Below are 24,969 nucleotides of genomic sequence, written 5' to 3'. Positions count from 1 at the left end.
ATATATATATATATATATATATATATATATATATGTGTGTGTGTGTGTGTGTGTGTGTGTATATATATATATATATATATATATATATATATATAGACACACACACACATACATACATGCAGAACACATACAGTGGGTGAAAAGAAATAAGAAAAGTGAGATGTTTGATTAACCTTGAAGTAAGTTTTAATGTTTGAATACTGTTTCTTCTCAGCCATGTACTGTACATCACCATATTTGCTGTAGTTTAGCTTATTTGCAAGTTAAATAACATGTCGCTTTATAAGAATAATTATAAATTATTGACATTTGGCCAATTTTGACAGCTTAAATTGCTATTTGACTGATGCGCAGTGGTTCATAAAGCCAAGGTCACATGGGGTCAGCCATGAATCAGAGAGTTAATGCTGAATGACTGATAATAATAATAATAATAATAATAATAATAATAATAACAACACTGGCCCGTCTAAACACGACAGACTGATGTTCTTAAAACGGAAAATATCAATGACCCCTGATATACTGGTTTTATCTGTTTTAAAGCTCTGTTGTTAAGCTGTGTGAGGAAAAATGGTGAGGAGAGAAAGAATAAGGGAAAAGAAATGACGACTTTGTGTATTTCCCATGAGACCATCAGCCAGAGAAAGGTCAGTGTCGTCACAATGCTGTTCTCTGAATCACACCAATACATGCCCAGATCACTAGAGCCCAATAAATAAAAAATAAATGAGAATAAAAAGTAAAAAAATATAAATATATATATAAATATTCAGAGGGGAAAACATTAATTAATTAGCTTACAAATACATAAATTTGGCAAAAACTATTTTATTACTCTTATACTTTAATTAAATTGTAAAGCATGTCTATGTCGTAGTTGTATTTCAAAATATAAAAATATATTTGTCTAAAATATAAATGTAAATGTCTAAATAACATAAGCATGAATGTCTAAAATTCTAAATGAAAATATTATTAATGTCTAAAAAAACCTTGGTCCTAAAAGAAAATATCATTTTTATTTATTTTTAGTATATATATATATATATATATATATATATATATATAAATTAATTCATTTATTGTTGACACTGGGTCCATGTGACCTGGACATGTTTCTGTGAGATTCAAGAAACAGCACTGTGGCAGTGATGACCTTGCTATGGCTGAAGGACTTACACAAGGATTTACACAAAGCTGCCCCTCTCCAGGATCCTGAAAGCATTCATTGTGCTCTCTCTCTCTCTCACACACACACACACACACACACGGACTCTGACTGCCCGCTTGCACAAGACTATCATGATAAGCAACAATAACAAATGGGGAAACAAACAGGAGAGTGAACAGGTAGCAGGGAGCAGGGCCTGAGCAGGCTGTTAATCCGTCTGTGTGTCAGAGAGGAAGTGAAGCCTGCAGTGATGCACTTCATTACACATTAGTTTTTCTGACAATATAATTTTGCACAGGATATTTCCGATATACACTGTCAATATACTTATTTCTCATGAGATAAATATTGCAATTCTTCTTAGTGACTTAGCAAAAGTTTGATTAATTTCAATGAATCAAATCAGTGTATATTTCAATGAATTAATTTAATCATCAAGTTTGTTTGCATCATAATTTTTTTTTTTTTACAGTTATTATTTTCCACAGTTGTCCTGACATTGAATTGTCCATATTAAAATGTTTCAGCACACTTTGACGAAAAAAACAAAAAGTACTTTTTTACTTGGAAATTGGTAGTAAATAATTCTGAAATTGTGAAGTAGAAAGACTGAAATAGTGTTATCTTGTGAAACATACTCCAATAATCTTCAACAAATATCTGTTTTACAGTGTCCAAATATATGCAAGTAAACATTGCTGTTTATTACAGTTACTGTATTGGTGCATATAAATGTTCATGTGTATAATTTGATAATTCCTTATCAATAGATAATTGTTTTTTTGATATTTTTTTTATTTTTTTTTATTTGGAAAACACTGAAAACTTGCCTTTTTGATTAATTGTAGCAAGATTTTTACTCTTCACTCATGTGTCACTATATATGTGTGTGTAGATATAGTTAACACATTACAATAAGGTTATGTGTTAACACAAAACTACTTTAGTTAACATGAACTAAGCATGAACAATACTTCTATAGCATTTATAAAGGGTTACTCCACCCCAAAAAGAACATTTTGTCATTAATCACTTACCCCCATGTCGTTTTAAACCCGTAAAAGCTCCGTTCATCTTCGGAACACAATTTAAGATATTTTGGATGAAAACAGGGAGGCTTGAGACTGCCCCATAGACAGCAAGTAAATAAAGTGCCAAGGTCCATAAAAAGTATGAAAATTCGTTGTCATAATACTCCATCTGGCATCAGACGTGCAATCTGGGTTATATGAAGTAACAGGAACACTTTTTGTAAGTGAATTAAACAAAAATAACGACTTATTGATTTGAAAAATCGGTTATCAGCAAAAACCTATGCCGATAGTTTACCTGGGTTGCGTCCGTTGCTGGAGTGGCTGAGAAGTCTCTGTTTTCATTAGACAGTGCGAGAGAGGCCTCTAGTGGTTGAAATCACTGACAGCACGTGTTGTTTGTTTAGACACGTGACGCTGCACGCTGAACAGAGAAAGAAACTTCAGGCCCCAATTTAAATCCAACTATAGAGCTATAAAATAGATCGCTCTTTCCATTTGCTCCGTTTTTTTGAAACAGTGAACTTCAAACTTATCTATGTCTCATTGTTCATTCCTGAAGTCAACTTGTGTCTGTTTGATGAATAAATAAACAGTTTAAGACGAGTTGAATGCGACGTGTCCGGAGTGTGTGTGATATCAGTGAGTTCTCCTAGATACAGCATTGCTCTTTTATTTTGATTAGATAACCATTAAGTGTTCAAGAATAGAAGCAGTTAAATTGTGAGAGTATACATTGTGCTGGTATAATTGTAGGACTCTATGTTTTCAGCGAAGTAAAAAACGCGGACACAATCGTGGAATCCATTCATAAAAACGGAATTCACAGTTTAGGGTGGAATGATGCTTGCGGTGATTTCAGCGTCTGCCGTCTCACTAAATGAAGACGAAAACACATGAAAAACATCTCCAGAACTGCTCTGACAGTCACTTCATGAGAATTGGACCATTTGATTTGAGCAAAAGCATCATATCACATGTTGGAATTGTAAAGGTATTCACGGCAACCCGTCAAAATAAAAGTCTGGTTTGGTTTAAGTCTATTGTTCAGTAGAATGCACATAGCCTACTACTACTACTACGGAAATGAAACAAACATTACTTTTTAAGGAATAAATCACACAACATTTCTGCCATGTTTTGATTTTAATAGTAAATAAATGTAAATTTAAATTTATTTTTAAATTTAATAGTAAATCCCCTTTGTTTGCCAAAAAAGGTTTGCTTAATTTTCCATAATGTTAATTAAAAGATAAATTAAATTAATGTTTCATGCCTTGATTTGATAACACTAAAAATGTAAATACAGAATTTTTGAGGGGAAAAAATCATTTAGGCTTCTTCAAGAAAAAAGGAAAATATATTAAGTTGTTTTATTAAAGCATGTAATTAGACATGCTAAAACAAAATTTGGTAACAATTAAAAATAAGGTGAGAAAAAAGAAAACATTTCATAGGGTCCTAAACATGTAATTTTTGTTAAAATTGTATTAAATTGATGTGAAGTTTCATTAATTTAATTAATTAGACTTGCTTTATGATTAATAAACTTTAATTTAACTATTAAAAAGGAGTGGAGAAAAAATGTAAATGGGAAAAACAGAATCCAGAAAAATGGAATTATGGAATTTGGAAATAATTAGAGATGTTCCGATACCCTTTTTCTCTTCCCGATACCGATTCCGATACCTGGGCTCAGGGTATCGGCCGATACCGAGTACTGATCCGATACCTGGGTGTATATCTGTAAATACAGCTGTATATACTACTAGCCCTTTGTAAATAGCTAGAATTATTTTATGGTGTGCTTCAGACTTATCCCTTAATAAAACATGAACAAATACATGGTGAACTACTGTATTTATTACAGCATTTTTATTATCTGACATGAATTTGACAGTAATATTATTTATTTTCTTAAGCGAAAAAGAACTTCAAATGCAGCCAAAAAACTAACACCACAAACTAAAAAAGGTATTTTAGTTTTACAATATAACTGTATAAAAACTGCAACAAATGAGTCTAGGAATATAAAAAATTATAGAAAAGAGAGTTCTCTGCGCTTCTGTAATCCACAGACAAACTGGTGCAACCAGGGCAGGACAAAACAATTCAAACAAAAGGAATCGCCGGTGCAGCACAGATGTCTACTGATTAAATTATTTATTAAAGGTGCATAACAAAAAATAAATGACTAACGTTTCGATGTGGTTACATCTTCATCAGACTCTGATGAAGATGTAACCACATCGAAACGTTAGTCATTTATTTTTTGTTATGCACCTTTAATAAATAATAAAAAATTATATTTTAATCAGATAATCTCTTTACAACAAAACAAGAAAAAAACAAGCAACTGTCTAGGCATAATTGTTATTATTAATAGAGACGTATTATTATTACTACATAGAGACATAACTAAATCTACTGTTGGCTACAACAGTAGCTTAATATATTGTCAATTTACTCACGTTAAACCGAACATTTATTTTGATGGGTTGCCATGAAGATCTTTGAGTGTCTGTGTTTATGATATGACAGTTTTCTCAAATGAAACTGTAAATTCTCATGAAGTGACGGTTTATGCGTTCGTGTCCTCGTATAGTGACACACGGCAGAGACTACAAAACAGCGAGCTCCCGCGCATCTGCGCCCGTCTCCCACAGAGATGTAGAATTTGCAGGAGTAATATTTAAATAGTATTTTGCAGTTTAATATTCACAGACACTAGTATATATATTCGGCTACAGTCTGGAGCCCTGCGCTTAGACTAACACAGAAGCAACTGAACGCAGCTGCGGGTACCGAATATACTCGGGAGTCGGTAACTTACTACCGGTACTACAGAGACGCTCATCACATTCATCACATTCATCACATTTTTACATTTTCAGCACCGACTTGGTAGTGAAGTGCCAGTACTTGTGGCATCCCTAGTTGCCGTTTTACTGTCTGGTTGGTCCAGTCTGAAATACTGCTAAACAGCAGACACGTTTTCATTTCTTCTTCGCTGCTCTAAACAGGGGTTGCTTGTGGCAACACAGCACAACTTCCTGTGTTTGCAATGCATTCTGAGCAGCGAAGAAGAACCGTGCAGCGGTTAGGCAAAGCTAGCGGTCATAACTAGGTCTTGTTTAAGAAAATTGTAGCCAAAATGACTCGAACCAGACAAATTAAAGAGTCGATCAGGGCTGTGTTTGAAACACGAGCCGAATTCCTCAGGAAGTCATAAAACATTCTGTGGCACAAGTCCCAAGCAAGATAACCAACCAACCAAAGCTTTCACAGAACAGCTTTCAACATTAACACCACTAGAACAATTATTGACAATTTCAATTCGGAGAAGAGATTTGTCAAATTTGTTGTTCGTAATTGATAAGCAACGCCAGGACATCGTGTAAACCCATGAGAGGACTTCACAAGATCTTTTGACCCCCCCCCCCCCCCCCACCTAGCAGAACCAGACTGAAATTCCTAAGGGGGAAGGGGCTTTGAACCCTTTTGTCTCCACAGAAGTCTTTGTCAAGAGAATGGCAAATAAACTGTCTTTTGTACATATATATGGACCAGAATGAACTCAAAAAGACTTATAAATGAATCAGTCCATCGCTTAACTCCATATTCATTTATTTGTAACCCACACATTTGACTATCATCTTATATTCACTTATTGTGTATGTTTTTTTAATAATTATGGGATAGCTTAAGGATACATAGTCATGTCTAGTATCTACGTAATTGAAACTGCTTGCTTTAAATAGTCCTGACAATCAAATATTTATCAAATGTATCATATTCGTGTTATAGGAATCATGTCCAAATTTATACCCTGCGAGAGCGGGAAAATTCGGACCACATGCTTGGTAAGATAAACACATGATTTATGATACCCCTGAGCCAAGACTATATCTGAGTGGTCAAGACAACTTTTGAGGTGTGGCCAACAGGCCAGTTTAAATACCTAGGACACCATAAAATATTGCTTTTAGTCTCTAGCTAGCTAGGCTTTTAGTCTGTAGCTATGCTTCTGCTACTAGCCATGCCTGCTTTTAGTTCTAGCGTTGCTTTGGCTATCAGTCATGCCAGCTTTTAGCTTTGCTTCTTAGTTTTAGCTTTTAGCCATGCTGTTTGTCATCACTGTTCTTTGAGCGCGGTTCCAGCATGCTTCAGCCTGCACGCCTGCTGCTACTTAGCCATAATGAGAAGAAACACCACATAGTCTCGTCAAACTTTATTTCTTTTCTTTTCCGTTTGAGAGTTTCGTGTTCTGAGTTAAGTTTTGTAACGCCGTCTGACCTCGTCTGCGCGTTCAACTTCAACCAGCGCACACAACTCTGCACCTTCAGCCAACGCCTCACCACGGGCCTTCCCAAGACGTCACTTCAGCGACTACTGAACTTCCAGCCAATCAGCGACAACTTTACACAGGCAATGTACCTTCAGACATTTGTGCTGGTGTATCTAATATAATTTTAACCTAATTGAGGAACTCAATGCGAGGGTTGATTAAGTGATTGATGGCTGTTCATGTCTATTCAATTTAACTTATTGCTGTAAACTTGGGATTCCATATTTCCATTCTCTTAAACTCATATTTCCCTAACTTTCGATCTTCCTGCAACTTGTGTGAATGTGTGAGTGCGTGCGTTTATGTGTTAGATTAGTTTATATGTCTTAGATTTATCTAATAAAGCCTTATTCATATTGAAAAGAGAAGTATCTTGTGTTTTATGCTTACAAGTTAATGTCTTAAACTGCCGATCTTGTTACTGTGCTAATTGATAGTGTTTTCACTATAGTTTGGATATTAATATCCAGCGCAGATAAACGGCTCGTTCAGTGAATCGCAGGGCGTCTCAGTGATCAGCCGTGAAACAGTGATTCTGTTCAAATTCCCTTTAAAATCTTAAATGATTCCCTTTGAGCTAAATTGACCTGTTTCCTTTACAAATGGTATCGGATTGGTATATGGGTTCATGTTCAGAATTTGTTGTGGTATCTTTGATATTTCCGATACTAATATCGGAATCGGAACAACTCTAGAAATAAATAAAATGGAATTTAGTAAAAAATTCAACAGATTTCATATGGTCCTATTAGAGTGTGGTAATTTCAACATTTACTATTACTGTTATTATTATTATTATTACTTTTATTATTACTACTACTTCTACTACTAGTATGGTTCAGTAATGTTTTTTTATTTTTTTGTAAATAAAGCACTATTTTAGTTTTTGTTCAGTATCCATTTTGAAAACTATCTGTTAATTAATCGGTATCGTCTAGTGTGGTCCAACCTAGCTATCAATATCGGTAAAATCCACTATCGGTCGACCTCTACTTTATTCAATAATTCCTTTGTCAACGGTCTCCTCTGTGTCTCTCCGTATCACCGTATGCTGCGTATGCTCTTCTGTGTCCTCCATGCCACAAGGATTCCTTGTGATGCAGCTGACACAGAAGAGCATAGGAAAGGAGCATAGCATAGCATATCATGATGCTTCATATAACCCAGTTTGCATATCTGATGGCAGATGGAGTATTCTAAAAACAGCTTTTCATACCTTATCTGGACCTTGACACTGTTATTTACTTGGCAGTCTATGGAACAGACACAAGCCTCCCTGTTTTCATCCAAAATATCTTAAATTGTGTTCCGAAGACGATCTGAGCAGATACCAGAATAATGTCAATCTTCATGTCAGTGTGAAACCTTGCCGAAACTCACAGAGGCCTGCATGCAAGATGAACACAGAAATATAGAAAAACCAAGTAATAGATTTTGATTCAATCTCATCTAGGCCACAGAGTCTTTTCTGACTTGAATTGTGTGTGATGTCAAGGTGAGACATTAAGAGGCATGTGTATGTAAAGGGCCCATATTTATACCTCACCAGTCATTGGCTGCATATAAATCACATATTTTCCTACTATATAATAAGCAAACAACAGTATGTGAAAAGAGTAGTATAGCCGCATTCACAGTATTCATAAAACAGTAGGTGAAAGTTACCAGGATGACTTCATATTTTGGGCAAGGTTGTGAAGTACGCATCTGATGGACACTCTACTATCCCACGAGGCCACGGGAGTGGATTTGTGAATGACAGTGAAACAAAACAACTGACACCGGTAGATCACATTGACAGTGACAAGATGATGTATGTAGTACGGATTCATACTATCCATATACTACTCAATGTTGGGGAGTAACTAGTTACATGTAACGGCGTTACGTAATTTAATTACAAAATTAATGTAACTGTAATTAGTTACAGTTACTAAGAAAAAATGAGTAATTAAATTACAGTTACTTATGAAATTTTTAACGATTACAAAGGGGATTACATTTGAATATTTACACACATCCACATACAGATTTAACTGATTTCTTTCCCAAATTGCACTGACTATTCTGAGACATACCGCCCTAATAATTTCCGGGATGCGGAAACACAGTCTGGTTCGTAGAATCCAGTCATAAAAACGGAATGCCTAACGCGGACGGAATATGCCACATTTTGGATGACTCAATCAAAAGTAGGTCAGTACACTTGAATCAAAACATGACATGGACTAGTGTCTGTGAATATTAAGCCCCAAAAATGCAATATATATGACTTGCACATTCTGCGTGTCTGTGGAAATCAGGCGCGGACTGGACACCGGGAGAACCGGGACAATTCCCGGTGGCCTGGCAGCCGATTTGGCCCGCTATTTAATATCATTATTGTATAATTGCCTGCCGAATGTACTAAAGCGATCATTTGCGAATCCGCCATTTGATAATTAAATCTCTAATAAGTCATGAAGTGTTAGTCATGACTCGCGCGCTCTCCGCGCCTCCGCCAAACGGTTTGGATCAGACTCTGAGTAATCAATGAGAGAGAGAGAGAGAGAGAGAGAGAGAGAGAGAGAGAGAGAGAGAGAGAGAGAGAGAGAGAGAGAGAGAGAGAGAGAGAGAGAGAGAGAAAGAATAGAGTGGACTGCTGGAGCAGAGAAGCAGAACTCCTGTTCAGGGTTTCAGGTCAGTTTCATCTGTAAAGATGCTTTTTTTTCTTTGTTTTTTATTTATTTAATCAAGCAGCAGCACGTTGCTCACCAGTCATCACTCAAAATACTATATAAAGGACATCATTATTATCAGTTGTAATGTTACAGTAGTAATTTAGCTGAAAAACAATCAGATTTTTTTTATAGGTTTAGGGGGAGCTACGGACAGACAACAACACAACCCTTACGAAAATTAACGTTTTAATATATTTCTATAAATCCAGAGAAAACAGTTACTATTGTTTAACTGTGGTAACCAAAAATTTAAAATGATTTTACAAATTGAGTTATTTAAAAATAAATACAAATCCATTTGCAAAAAACAAAACAAAAAAAAAGGTTATTGTATATAGGCTAAAAAAAGCAAGGTCAATTTTTGTAAGGAAAACATGACTCGTGTACAGTATTAGGATTTTTCTATAAAGATATTGTAGTATTGTAGAGTATTGTATTGTAAAGTATAGTTTTGTTCAATCTTAAGTATTAAAGTCACGAGAGGGATGGATAACAGGGCAAAATAAAGAGACTGAAGAGAAAAATGGAAGTGAAGGTGCAGTTCAGTAGAGAACTTTTAATTATTTTGCATGTCCCCAAATTAAAGATTTAAACCTTTTTTTATGTCAGGTCCATACAAAAAATAGTTTTGTCCATGAATTTGTTTGTATGAGTTTGAATTTTCCAGTCTGAATTTTTTTCCCAGTCCGCCCCTCCTGTAAATTAATGGCAAAGACATGGTTTCATTTACTACACATAGGCCTACTGAAGCTCGCAGTGTTTTCAACCTCTGCCGCCTCAATATAGGAGTACACGAGCACATAAACATAATTTCTAGAACTGCTCTGTGTCACTTCATGTGCATTTTACTTATTTTGAGAAAACTATCATCATATCATATACAAAGAGACAGCAGTTTAAAAAAAACACCAATGTTTCAGGAGTTTATTACACAGAATACGTCACATGCTTATTAGATAACTGTATTTAAGTTGATGTATAGGCTTTTATTCATTATTCTTTAATTTTCACAAATTTAGAAAAGTAATCAAAAAGTACTCAAAAGTAATTAGTTACATTACTTTAATAAAGTAATTGAAAAAGTTACACTACTATTACATTTTAAACAGGGTAACTTGTAATCTGTAACCTATTACATTTCCAAAGTAACCTTCCCAACACTGCATATACTAATTAAAACATTCATTTTTAAGGTCGTTAAAATGCTTTTCTTGCTACTCAGAGAGTTTGCGAATTTTGGACACAGGCATCGAGTACCTCAGAAACCAATGATTCAAAGGCTATGACTGACAGCATCTTATGAAATCAGAAACAACAAATCCAAGGAAGAAGATTATAACACATTCATATTTTGTCTGTGAAAATTAGCCAAACAATGTTAAATGTGACCGCACCTTAAGCCTATTGACCTTATAAAAAAAAGGATGAACCTTTCAGTGTATCCTATTACAATCTGTTTCAATAGGAAATACATCAGAAATGCAAAAGGAAGGCAAACTGCATTCATCAAGCCATTCCATGGGGTCTTTAATACATCAGCCCCTCCACTAGTGTAACAAACGGGATGGGCGCTTGCACACTGTTATTAACGGCACTGTAATAAAGGATTTCTCAGCAGAGATGGAGGATGGGACAAATCTGGCACACTCTCTCTACAGGACGTCCTCCCTGTAGTCACAGGCTTTATCGCTCAACTACAGATAGAATCACAGAGACCATCGCTTATTTCACCGAGAGTATTAGTGGTCGAGAGGAGCAAACACACACACACACACACACACACATATCTATAAACAGCAGCTCTGAGCGCTGTGAGAAATGCACCTGAAAGAGGGTAAACCAGAGAAAAAGGCAAGGTGAGGCCATTAACCTTGAACAGAAAAACAGGACGAGTTCAGTGACCAGGGAAGAATAAGACTCACAGTGTGCACTTAAAAAGACCACGGCAAAAAAAAGCAAGTTGCTAGACAGTGATTTATAACCCGTGTCGTACAGATCAGAGTGAACAAATCCTTATCAGATCTAAATACATTTGTACCTGGTGCATTATCTCCAGCTTGGTAAGATTTTTTATTTCTTTTTTTTTTTTTTTAAATAAATCTCTTAGGCTCTACATTTATTTCTAATAAACAACAAAAAAATGCTGTAAAACTAATATTGTGAGGTATTCTTGCAATTTAAAATAACTGTTTTCTATTTGAATATATTTTCAAATCCAATTTATTCCTGTGATGCAAAGCATAATTTTCAGCATCATTACTCCAGTCTTCAGTGTCACATGATCTTCAGAAATAATTGTATTGTGCTGAATCGTTGCTCAAGAAACATGCATTATTATTTATATATATATTATGGATACCTTATATATAAGTATTATCTGATGAATTTAAAGTTCAAATGAACAGAATTTATTCGAAATACTATATTCTGCTATATTCTGCCTTTTCTATAAATATATATATATATATATATATATATATATATATATATATATATATATATACATATATATACACAGTATAAATAAATAAATTTATATATATATATATATATATATATATACACACACACACAAAGACCCCCAACATTTGAACAGTAGTATAGAAATATCGCATTGATCACTTCTTGTATTCTTGTATTCCTCATTTGAAAGTCACTTTGGATGAAAGCAACGGTTAAAAAAAAAAAAATTAAGTGTATTTTTTTTTTTTTTTATTATTATTTAAACATTGTTGGTTTTACTTTCTCATTTCATGGCTTGCATTAAGATGTATTAATAGTGTCTCTGACTTAAACTCATTTGGAAAAATGATATTAGTGTTGTTGGTAAGAGTAATGTATTACCATGAATAATTTAACACTATTTGCTCAATAAATAAAAAAATGGATTTAAACATATTATAATTTAATGATTAATACAATCTGCATGGCATTTTTAAATGTTTTATTTAAATATTTGTAGGTAAATGTTGCTGTTTATTACTATGTATTGTTATTATTGGTGAATATGCAAATCATGGAAGATCAATCTTCCCTTAGTGATGGACGTCTTTGAAAACATGCCTTATTCACTGCATATTTTGACCTTATTTTAATTCTTACACTAAGCATCTTGAATCTACAGTGCTGGTTGAAGTGATGGTTCACTTGACGTCCTTTTTTTGTGGTGTTCTCATTTATGGCTTATGTTACAGCAAGTCAGCATTTCAGGGATGTGAGCCCTCTTTAAAGAGTGTGTTATGACAAATGACAGATGCTGTTCAAATCAATAATGTAATCAACACCCGTCTCTGTCACTGTCTGCTCAGAAATTACACTGAGCTGCGTCTGCATGTAGAGAGACGAGAATTACTGATCAACACACAGCCATCCAATATGACAGCCTGAACTACTGACCTTTACCTGGATGATTTAGGACCATGGTCCTTCTGTGGGCTTCCCGTACCTTTGCCTTAGTGTTGGTCGGACTGCACAAAACAAGAAAAAAGATCCTTTAGAAAAGAAGCACACCACCATCTTGTGGACACAGTGTGAACTGCTGTATGGATCTAATTACAGGCCTCCAGACTGATTTTTTGCACTAGTCATCAACATGTGTGGTCTGTCTCCATCACTGCAAACATCTACTGGAAAAACTCAATCTGTACATCCCCTGAAAAACCCCAATTTAGTGGGCAAAACAGGCAACAGAACTGAAAAAAGTTATTCGGACATTTGGTTACTCCTTTCACAAATGGATACAGAAAAGAATTTGACAAAACAACAAAAAAGCACACGGACAAAGAAAAGCAAACGGCAAATGCTATTTATAATAAACATCTTTAAATGTTTTATTAATTAAAACAATAATAATTTAATGTTTAGAAAATATTTAAAAAAAACAAAACAATTTTATTTCAAAATGATTCACTTAATGTTCAAACGTTTAAAGATCTCAATACATTTCTTTAGAAGTTATTTTAATGTTTCTGTTTGAATAATACAATTGACATTATAAATATATAACATATATTTATGTTATAAATATTAATAAACTGAGACTACATAATGATTTTTATCTCCGTCTATTGAAAGATTTAGTTTTTCTGGTGGTGCTGGATACTAACAGTATCTAAGTATTACTTAAAATGAGAGAAATATTTTTCTCTTTACAATTAGTTTGACATATATAAGCATAATTATTTTTAAAAACCCACTACTTCCTTTAAGGATGTACATTCAAATTCATTCTGTATTGATTAATTTTGGTCTGAGGACAGGTGGTTTGGACCACTTGGCTTCACAATGCATCCTTCCCGAAAAGATAAATAAATTTCTTTCCAGCTTACATCTGTCAGGGTTTAGATCTGAGTCATAGCTGGATAACCAGAAGTGACGATTAAAATATGCATTAATGCTTGCACACAAGCGTTCAGTCCTACAAACCCTTCTCTAAAGTCTCAAATCATAAGCGGAGTGGGTGTCTGAGAAGGGCCAGAGAAACTAATTAAAACACTGTGCGGTGCGGATGATTCGAGTGATGAATCCGTCAGACTAAACTGCTTTTGTCGGAGGAGTCAGCAGATATGTGTGGCATTCGGGACTAAACTGTGTGCTCAAATGCATTTTAAATCAGCGATGAATAGAAGGATGATCAAAGAAAACACAACAGTATAAATGTATTTACTGTCACTTTTGATCAAATTATTGCACCCCTGCTCACTAAAAGTATTAATTTATCAAAAAAATGATAAAAAAATGTTTTTTTTTTTTAAATAACTGCACAGATTTTCTGAAGTTACCATGGGTGAAAAGAGAGATCAAAGTATATCAAAGCAAACAGTAACATTACTGAGGCCAGTTATTTCAGCTGTGAGTGACAGACACCAAAGGAAAGCTTAAGACAGATGAGAAGAGAATAATAAAAACGATTAACCCGAATCTCTACCGTTTTATGAGCGTGAATGTGGTTGACCGAGTTCATACTGATCGCATCCAAGAAATATTGCTTACAGTATGGTTCAGTTTTATGAAAACATTAGTCCAGTTTGATTGACAACACAAAGAATTGAGGCACATGGCAATGACGCAAGCATGTGGTGCCTGCATGGTGTGAGTCACACCTGGTCTGGGACCCTGTGAACTTCTGTTGAAGTAAGGGAAATTTTTTGAGAAATATAGCCTCCTAGGAGGAGAAGGGTGGTCCACCAAAAAGCAGATTACAAAGTTAGAGACACAGCTGAGACTTTTTTCCCATTAGACGAAAGGATCAAAGCCGTGACGACAGGAGATGACGGCCGACTTTAAACCAAAAGAACTGCCCCCAGACTTAACCGCAAGCTCTTCTGGGAAGTGCAGTGATGCAGTGTGTGTATATACTGTAAGACACCTTTGTTTTCTTCCATGACAACTCCTAATGAGAGAATTCAGTAAGAAGAATTGCAGTGATTTAGGGCTTTGTTTAGCTCACAATTACCTGATCCCGAGAATAAGGCTGGCTTCCCGGCTGGTCATCTTCTGCTCAAATCCATCTTTGTAATATGCAGAAAATGACAAGGAAAGAAGAGAGGATGTTGAAAACAATGATCCAAACTCAAAGTTAAGCTCTATCAACAGCATATCGGTTGATAGCCACAAAAATGACACCTTTCTCCGTTTTAAACGGTTATAATGGAAACACACAGGGTCACGCAGTAAACCTTAACATACACACTCTTCTCAAAGTGTCACAAGACTTCAATCTCACATCCATGAAACTAGGATCCTAGAATTACTTGTAAAGTGTTGTCAGTGTTTGGGTAACACATTACAAATTACATAATCAGATTATTTTTAGTAGCAACTACTAGTAACGCATTACTTTCCATAAGAAGTTACTAATTAATGCAATTAGTTACTTTTTTAGGGAGAAATGCAATATTGTAAAAGTACTGTGACTTTCCCCAACACTGGTGACACACAGTGAGAAATGATGTAAGTATCTGTAAAGCACAGACATCACGCTGGTAATCTGTAATCAGAAGTTCATTCATCCAGACGAGTGACTGCAGCTGAAAACAATTTCACCAACTCAAATTATAAACAGGACTTAACTGAATAACTCCTCTAAGTGCTGGAATACAAATATAAGCTTCGCATTTCTAACATTTAAAAAAAAATAAAAAAATAAAGTAAAAATTAATTTCAGTAGTAATCAACATTATGCCTTAAATACTGATTAGTATTGTACTGAACCCAAAATATTGTTTTTAATCAGATGAAAACTGATGTGCACAACAACCTGTATACTCTGAATACTGATGGCAATCAAGCTGCTTTGGATCAAATAAAAGCCTCAAGAACAGCACTTTCACCTCATTATGTGAAAATAGAGACTATAGGGATTTGAGATGATTGACCCAATAATTAGCCAAAATTCCCAAACTAAACGTATTCACGCTGGAATTACCATAATTGCGAGACTTGTAAAAAATTTCCATGTCCTTGTCGGCACTTGAAATTCAAGTTTGCAAACTCTAAATTATTATTATTTGCTATATTTTTGTCTATTCGATACTCAAATTACACAGATTCATTTAGCTGGCAATAGTGTTGTTACAGAAGCAGACATGAACAGAACGGCTTACAAGCATCCCATATTGTAATCTAGTAATTACTGTAATTACAACACAGTGGGAATGCACCATAAATCAAAGGACCCAAGACTGAGATTTGAGGTCATGAAGTCTAAGTTTCATATAATATTTTGTGGAAATTTAACAAACCATTTTTTGCTGAGTTTTTAACAGTACAGACCTCACGAGTGCTGGATTTCCAATTGCTTCAAAGAGTTTCCGCTGTGGGATTTACCATATTCAGCTCTGTAAGTTCACATGTTCAGTATTTTCAGCACATATCTAAAATTATGTACCCCCCCAAAAAAATGTAATTCTTTATTTTAACTCTTTAATTATTTGCTCATTTTCATGTTGTCTGTTGCTTTTTATGGAGACTTTCTGAAGAGCCTTCACACAGCTGAAGGGCTTGGCAATATAGCTAAAAAAAAAAATTGATCCATGGTATAATGTTTCATATCGTCTGACATCGATAATTATCAACATTTTCAATAACCTTTTTAAAACAAGTGCAGTAGAATGTTTTTTTTTTTAAATTTACCCAATTTATTGAAACAATTTTTTTTTAGTTGTTGTTGTTGTTTTAACAGTCAAACACGAAATAAAATGTAAACAGATCTCCTTTTTTATGTATTATATGCAGATTAAACTTGTCTTATGGAAACTTTTGGATTGTATCCCAAGGCCACAAATTGCCTAAACAATTATGAACAAAACAGCATCATGTATTTATGCATTGCATATATTAAAAAAAAGAGTCGATTCGCCAAACATACAGATCGCATTTTAAAACATATGAGACACAAATTCGCGACATGTTTTCTAAACGTTTAAACTGTTTTAACGTTGCACGGCTTTCTACACATCTCTCATGTAACGTGAGTGCAGCAGTCTAAAAAAAATGATGAATATGCCTTAAGAGTGCATGGCTTGGTTTTAACCTAATCAAGATCTTCTAAGCATTGAGCTATTACTGCATATTTATCTAATATTTTGAATGAATAACACAGCAGCTGCATTTTTGCTGCATCATCCCTTTAATTAAAGAATTTTTAAAACAGAATAACATGGGCCTGTGGCTCCTTCATCCACGTCACGATTCACAATTAAGTAAAAGCACATGTATGTCCAGATGGTGAGAGAGGCCAGAATGTTCTGTCCAATCTCAGCCCACAACACGGCACTTAATCACACTCATCCATTATGTGATTCACAGAATGATGAAAACACTGGATTAATAACTCTAATAATGATCTATTACAAGTGTGCTCCGTGGCGAACCCGGTTTAGGAGAAAGCTGAGATTCGAGAAGTTTAAGAGTGTACACAGGTGGACTGGTTGAGTCAAAGCACTGGGAACCAGTCCCAACCACACAACCCTGGAGATTAAGAAGAACCTGGACAAATCAGCATTACAAACTCCATCAAAACCCAGAAGCACAGCATGAACTACAGTAACAGCCAGTAAGATGTGATGAATCAGTCCACTGCCCTACAGCAGGAGGTTTAACATGACAACACTGCACGCAAACAAGCGCCTCGAGATGTGGAGATGAACATGGAAAAATCCAAGTTTCATTGCTTTCTGAAACAGAATCTGTTTAAAATACTAAAGCTTTGCTCGAGTACGGAGAGTTAGAAATCCCAAAGGGGGAAAAAATATTGCTCAGAGTTTGCTCTTCCTAAACTCAGTAGACGTAATTGTGATTCTCTCAACAGCATTTCAGATGTTTCTCCTAAAATTCCTAAACTGTATGGCTCTATTCTCTTTTTATGTGTCAATTGAGAGTAACATTATGCATATTTCTGCAAAATTTCACTGTTAATATAGCCTTATAAAGCTTTAAAGGAGACAAATATGAGAGATCCAGAGTCTCTAGCTAAGGAGACAAATCTGAGCACAGTGTGTGAAGATGATGAGGTCTCTTCTAAAACTTTAAATGAGACCATTTGTGTTTTTGTGTTTTTGTCTCAGGAGACAAATTTGAGAAGCAGGAAACTTGAGCAAAACTCAATTTTGATTTTTCTTTCCTCTGAGATCACTCAACATTGGCTTCTGTATGGTCTGATAAAAAAAAGTACAAAACTTTCACTAGGGCGGTACCCTTTTAAAAGGTACTAAGATGCACACTTTAAGTACTAACATGAATTTATAGGCCTGGTTTCACAGTCTAAGCCAGGTTTAGGCCACAGTCCAATTAGGACATTTAAGAATCTTTTGTTAATGTTCCTTAGAAAAAACAAATACAGGTGTGCATCTTGAGACAAAACAATGGCTCTGATACATATAAAATATGGCAAGATTCTTTGTCTGTGAAACCAGTGGATAGAGTACTATTATGTACAATTAAGGAACCTACTAATATATATATATATATATATATATATATATATATATATATATATATATATATATATATATATATATATATATATATATATACAATTTATTGGTAAATAAGGTACAAAGATGTACCTTTTAGCTTTTGTACCTTAGTGGGGGGTTTTTTGTACCTTTTTTTTCAGGGTGTATCTAAAAATGGTTTATTAGTTTCTGACACTTACCGCAGTGGGTACCTTCTTAATAGCTTCCGTAATAACCTGACTCAAAGGCCTCCATAAGTGGAATGCATATCGACCTAAAGGCAAATGCAATAAAGGGAAAAAAAGATTGAAAAGTGTGCCACTTGATAGCAGACCATTTACAGAGTTAATTTCCAGGATTATCAAAGTTGGTTTAAGGGTGAAACCAAGAACAAAACCACATTTTAGTCTTATTCAATATGTGTTAAAGGTGAGGTCAGCTTTCAACTTCCCTTATTTATTTGGTCAGGGTGCTGGTGAAATACCAGTGGTTGTGGTTCGACTGTGAAGCAACACACTGCAAGTCAGCAGCACTCAACTAAATGAGCAAACAATGCCTATGAACATCCAGCTTTCAATAAAGAAGCGATGAAAGGCCGTTGAGCGGCTCACTGAACCCAACACAACTGTAGGTGAAGAACACGTAAAATCATTAAAATAATTCATGTTGGGAACATTTTTGGATTTTCATTTCATCAAACTCCGAGAAGTATATTGTTGAGAGGAAAACATTATTTTGCTTTTCAGCAAAAAAGTACTTGAGGCTCCCTCCGCTGTAATCCAAAGCCCTGCCTCTGAGCAGAGCAGACCACACACCACCTCAGCTTTTGGCAGGAGCACTGCCCCCTCGATGTACTGAAATGGGAATCAGCCCCCTTCCTCAAAGTGACCACAAGTGCTATTCCATCCTGCCCTCACATAGCTATGGGTGGAAGACTTTATAGACTAACAAGGATTAACTACTACACAGCAGTAAGGAGGACGGCAGAGACACCTGCCAGAAAATAATCAAACGTAAACAGGCCGATGACAAAGCCACTTAAATTTATTTGGCCACATGCAGCAAGTCGCTTTGATTCCTTTTAATGCTAGAGGCCGCGTTGACCTCATTGACCTTGCTGAGCTTCATCTGGGGACTTGAACAAACATTCACAGTGAGAACCGCTTAACCATCACCCTCATCAACGCCGCCATCATCTCAAGTGCTTCCTTTAGAATCACATCATAAATATCTGTGGGCGGCTTTTACATAGGGAAGCCTAAATATTTTTAAAAGACAAAGGAGGAAATTTTTTTATTACATTATACAAAGGCTACTCTTTCCCACTGTGAACCACAACATGATAAAGTTAAGCTTACAAACATCCTGCCTAGAAACTAGTCTGAGCCAGAACGCAAACATGAATGCTTCGCCAACACTGCGTTCCAAGAGTGCTGATATCTAGTTCAACAGAACTGAGATATTTCACCGTTGATATCACTTTACTCGTCTGTGTTTGTGCTTTCTAGACAGACTGTCAGTCTGTGTATTAGTGGTAGAGATTTGTCATTTTATTAATGAGTTAATCTTAATAATTAGTTATGGAAAAAAGAACACATTAAACATTTTTTTAACACAATTAGCGCACCTGCCCTACATACATCATTTTACATTTCATGAGGTGTGTTTGGTTTCAAGCAGCACTGTACTCACTGCAGATCGATCAGGAGACCAGAGGTCATTGTATGATAGGCAGAGGTGCCCCACGTGATCTAATTAATCCGTTACTCTTTTTCCAGAGGTAAGTAATACAGACACTCACATCTCCCAATACCACTGGTGGTGACCTTTGATGAAAAACTGTGACATCTTGCAGATGTTTGTGTGCTATCTGGGTAGTATTAAGACACAACATGTTCTGGTTTTGCTCAGTTTGCCAACATAGATATTACCTATTAAAGCTACAGCAGAACTGTAGTGAATCTCTAAACAACACACAATTTCTAAATGAATCTGCGTTTTGAACAAATGGGGTGAACCAATGATTTAATGGCCTGTTCATAAAGAGAACCATTTACAATGGGGAAAATATTTATTTGATTCCCTACTGATTGTGTAAGTTTGCCCACTTACAAAGAAATTAAGGGTCTGTATTTTTATTATAGGGTTATTTTTACGGATAGAGAAAAATATCAACCAAAACAAACATAAAAAGCACATTATATAAAGGTTAGAGATTGATTTGCATTTCAGTGAGTGAAATAAGTGTTTGATTCCCTTCCACCAACCAGCATTAATTCTGGCTCCCACAGATTGGTTATGTGCTCATGTGAAACAGATTAGTCCTGCCACTTTAAGAAGTCACTCCTAATGTCAGCTCATAAGGTGAATAAGACTCCTGTCCACACAATCTGTATCTTCCATTCCAACCTCTCCCACAACCATGGTCAAGACCAAAGAGCTGTCAAGGGATATCAGAGACAAAATTGTAGATCTACACAAGGCTGGAGTGGGCTACAAGACCATCAGCAAGAAGCTTGGTGAGAAGGAGACAACTGTTAGTGCGATTATTTGGAAGTGGAAGAAATACAAAATAACCATGATTTGGCCTCTGTCTGGAGCTCCGTGCATGAACAGGCCCATTTAAAGTTTGCCATATAATATCTAAATGAGGCAGAGAAGGCTTGGGAGAAAGTGCTGTTGTCAGATGAGACCAAAATTGAGCTCTTTGGGATAAACTCGACTCGCCTTGTTTGGAATGAGAGAAATGCTGACTATGACCCCAAGAACACCATCCCTACAGTCAAGCACGGAGGGGGAAACATTATGCTTTTGGGATGTTTTTCTGCTAAGGGTACAGGACGACTTCACCGCATTGAGGGGCAAATGGACGGGCCCATGTTCTGTAAAATCTTGGGTGAGAACCTACTTCCCTCAGCCAGAACACTGAAGATGGGTCATGGATGGGTCTTCCAGCATGACAATTACCTGAAACATACCGCCAAAGCAACAAGTGGCTCAAGAAGAACCACATTAAGGTCATGGAGGAGGCTAGCCAGTCTCCAGACCTCAATCCTTTGGAAAATCTGTGGCGGGAGCTGAAACTTCGGCGAGTTGCCAAACGACAGCCAAGAAACCTTAAGGATTTAGAGAGGATCTGTAAAGAGGAGTGGACCAAAATCCCTCCTGAGATGTGTGCAAACCTGGTGACCAACTACAAAAAAACGTCTTACCTCTGTGCTTGCCAACAATGGTTTCTGTACCAAGTACAAAGTCATGTTTTGCTTGGGGATCAATTACTTACTTCACTCACTGAAATGCATATCAATTTCTAACCTTTATAAAATGTGTTTTTTCAGGAATTTTGGGTTTGGTTTATATTCTGTCTCTATCCATTAAAATAAACCTACCATAAAAATTACAGACCCTTTCAATGCTTTTTTATATCTTTTTCATGTTTTTCTCATGTTTCACAATAATAGCTTTGAATTACCTTTTGTGGGTAATTGCTGAGCCAAATTTGATGTGTGATTATTGAGTAATTAATTATATTAAACATTGATATCGACTGACATCCCTATAGGGTCAAGCACACCAATTCATTTAGGACTGAAATAACTGAGTGTTTTTATGAGTGTGTCATTGAATCATTTACAAAACTGATTTGTTCAAACACACTGAAAATAAAAGTGCCTGGGGTTCATTCAATAATAATTTTGTACATTATTTCATATTCACACTTCTCATGAAGAATGTCTTCCTAATTCCAAAATAATTCATTAACTTGTTCTTAACCTTGTTCTTGGCTTGTTCTAATGTTAAGAGTACTCGAAATGAGCGACCATTTGTCTGAGGTTAATATCCTTTCCTTTATAGCCTTTAATTACTTTCTGAATCAAACAAATTACAAATAACTCTCTAAAGATGCACACTTGCCAAAGAGCACATGATGCAAGATCTCAAGCAATGCTATCCTCCTTTTATGCACAGACCCAGACTATGGACATCTCATTAGCCAGCCCTAACCCTGACTGGCCGGATCTGGCTGAATTACACAGCTTTTCTTACTCTTTACTGTACATAATGACATATTGATGTACAAACTTCACATCTTAACAATTATGAGGCCACTCAGTTATTATTATTATTGTGTGTGGTTTCAGTCCTTCCTACATATATTTCTACTTACGGCGTGCCGCTACGATGGCGTCGCTGACGAGCGCTCTGTGAAAACTTTGCTGTTTTTCGTGTTTTTTTTGTGTTGTGTTACTTAGTACCTCAGGACTTCTTATGAACACTATAACTCTTAACACTGATTACCTTTATTGTACCTGTTACTTCCACTTATGGGCATGTAATGCTCTGTCCATGTCTTTCTGTCTATGGGCACTGTAGTCACTCAAGAACCTCAGTGCTCTCCACGTACGTCTATGTCTTATGTCTCGTTATTGTCACTGTATGTCTGAGCCTCGTCACAAGCATTTCAATGCCAAGTTTTCCCCAGTGTCAACTTTGCAATTGACAAATAAATGCCTCTTGACTCTCTCGAGATATATATATATATATATATATATATATATATATATATATATATATATATATATTTTTTTTTTTTTTTTTTTTAATTTAGAAAAAAATTTTGTATGAGTTTAAGTTTAGGTGAATAGGTGAATGACTTTTTGGTGAAACCTTTGAATGCAGATTTCTCACACCAATTTGTGCCTAACATGGTTAGTGAATGAGATCCATGTTTCTGAATGAGTCATTGAATCATTGCCTTCACTTATTCATTCAAGCTAAATTAATTCACGATGCAAACAAGTGACTTTTGTGTCTTTTGTGACTGAGTAACTGAATCATTTACTCAACTGATTTGTTTAAACACACTGCTTCATTCAGGAATAACACAACACTAATGTGTTTTGCTAACTTCTTGTTTAACGAACTGCTGTATAAAAGCAATATCACAATTACAATTCTAACACAACAATATTGGTAAACCAACTAAATGCCTTATTTGTCACATGGCTAATGCTATCAGCAGCTTGAAATGACTTATTAAAGGCAACTCATGCAAGAAAATACAAGCAATCCAGTCTCTTCTGGAGGAATACGAGGTTGAGCACTACCTCAAAAGCACACTGGTGATCAATCATGAGTTTGAGCCGGTAACCATTGGTTCTCAGCCCAGAGCTTTAACCACTAAGCCATAACAAACATATTATACAAATGCATGTAGCTTCTGCATGTGACTGCAACGTGGTTTAATGACACACAAATCTCCAAACGGATGCATACACAGGGGTTTCAAAGCAGATGAGCTCACCTGCAAACCCTGCCGCTGCCAGCCCCACTGCCATCAGACAGCCACCCTGAAACACACACACAAACATCACATCACTATGACAATCATTAATAAACACACGCCAAGCACTGGTAGAGAAGGATTTTAAGCTTTAGACAAGGCACATAAGGTTTTTCCAATAGCAGATCATTAAAAAACTAAACTGGACTTCTACTGGAAATGGAAGATTCTTCTGACTATTCAAAATTCCATAAATCCCACAGACTTCCAAAGACGGAATGTTCAGAGTCTGACTAATCATGACATCATTAGATTCATGAATTCATGCAGTAAATTCAAGGTAAAGCCATTTAACCCTCATGTTTTATCTATCTATCTATCTATCTATCTATCTATCTATCTATCTTTCTATCTATCTATCTATCTATCTATCTATCTATCTATCTATCTATCTATCTATCTATCTATCTATCACAACTTAGAGACCAATTTGTATCCATAAGGTGCATATAACCTTTAAAGTTTAAACGTATACGTTTTTAAAGCTATTTTAATCTTCCATTTACAAACCAGATTGGCTTGACAAACACAATTTTTAGTTAAGGATCTTATTTTATGATTTATTAAATCATCTTGTACTTTTAGTTTTCGTGGGCCATAAAGTGTAGGTAGGAAATATATAAAGACGGTTCAAAAGTCTCTTACTGGATTATTACAATTAATGGCAAAAAGGAATGTTTGGAAATCTAAACTGATACTGACACACTACAGAGAAAGACAGAAATAGCTGGCTTTAAACCTTTTTTTTATATTTAGTTATTCATTTATTTGGTGAAAATACTAATGGCATAAGACTTTTGGAGTACTGGGTGTGTGGGTGTGTGTGTGTGTGTGTGTGTGTGTGTGTGTGTGTGTGTGTGTGTGTGTGTAGTAACAGTGGCTAATGTATAAAAACTGGAAGAAAAAAACTGTGAGAATTTACTGTAAGCTTCACAATGATTAATAAGCCCTATTTCAACACATATTTCAGTCATCCCTGGGAAAACCTTTTTTATTTATTTATTTATTTTTATTTATTTTTTACAGTAACTTGATGTAAAAAGATGTTTGGCAATAATATTCTCTGATCAAATAAAGTTAAAAGTCTTCAGATGAATGCTGGAGCCAGTTCATAGTAAAACAGTGTAAATGCTCCGGACTCTCCAGCGCGACATTTACTCACAAGGAGTTTGTCAACATCTGTCTCACTCTGCCCGCTGGATTTCGGTGTGTATTCAGCATGTCTTAAGAAGTCCCCGTCCATCACTACACCACTGGAGCTCGCCATGCTGCTGATAATGACAATGACAGAAACAGCTACGGAAGCCCCAGAGGGACAAACTTCGGGTCTCGCGATTCCAAAACAGAGTTTCTCAGACCCCACAGTTCCATGTGTTCTAAACTTCCAAAAAAAAG

General features: G+C 35.6%; 1 protein-coding gene across 1 annotated transcript in view; it reads right to left on the bottom strand.

Annotated features, from left to right (window-relative positions):
- LOC132152714 (dnaJ homolog subfamily C member 15-like) overlaps positions 1-24,950 on the bottom strand; it is a 29,896-nt gene extending 4,946 nt beyond the window's left edge. Inside the window, exons 1-5 of the mRNA XM_059561544.1 lie at positions 24,737-24,950; positions 23,536-23,581; positions 18,438-18,504; positions 14,729-14,812; positions 12,670-12,740 (exon numbers count right to left, since the gene is read on the bottom strand). Coding sequence (XP_059417527.1) covers positions 12,670-12,740; positions 14,729-14,812; positions 18,438-18,504; positions 23,536-23,581; positions 24,737-24,841 — 373 coding nt within the window. The 5' untranslated portion in view covers positions 24,842-24,950. The remainder of the gene's footprint in view (positions 1-12,669; positions 12,741-14,728; positions 14,813-18,437; positions 18,505-23,535; positions 23,582-24,736) is intronic.
- Positions 24,951-24,969: the final 19 nt, after the last annotated feature.

Source organism: Carassius carassius, chromosome 11 (genome assembly GCF_963082965.1).
Source record: "Carassius carassius chromosome 11, fCarCar2.1, whole genome shotgun sequence".
NCBI lineage: Eukaryota > Metazoa > Chordata > Actinopteri > Cypriniformes > Cyprinidae > Carassius > Carassius carassius.
The sequence above is the reverse complement of the archived record's forward strand: the minus strand, read 5'-3'. Positions and strand labels throughout refer to the sequence as shown.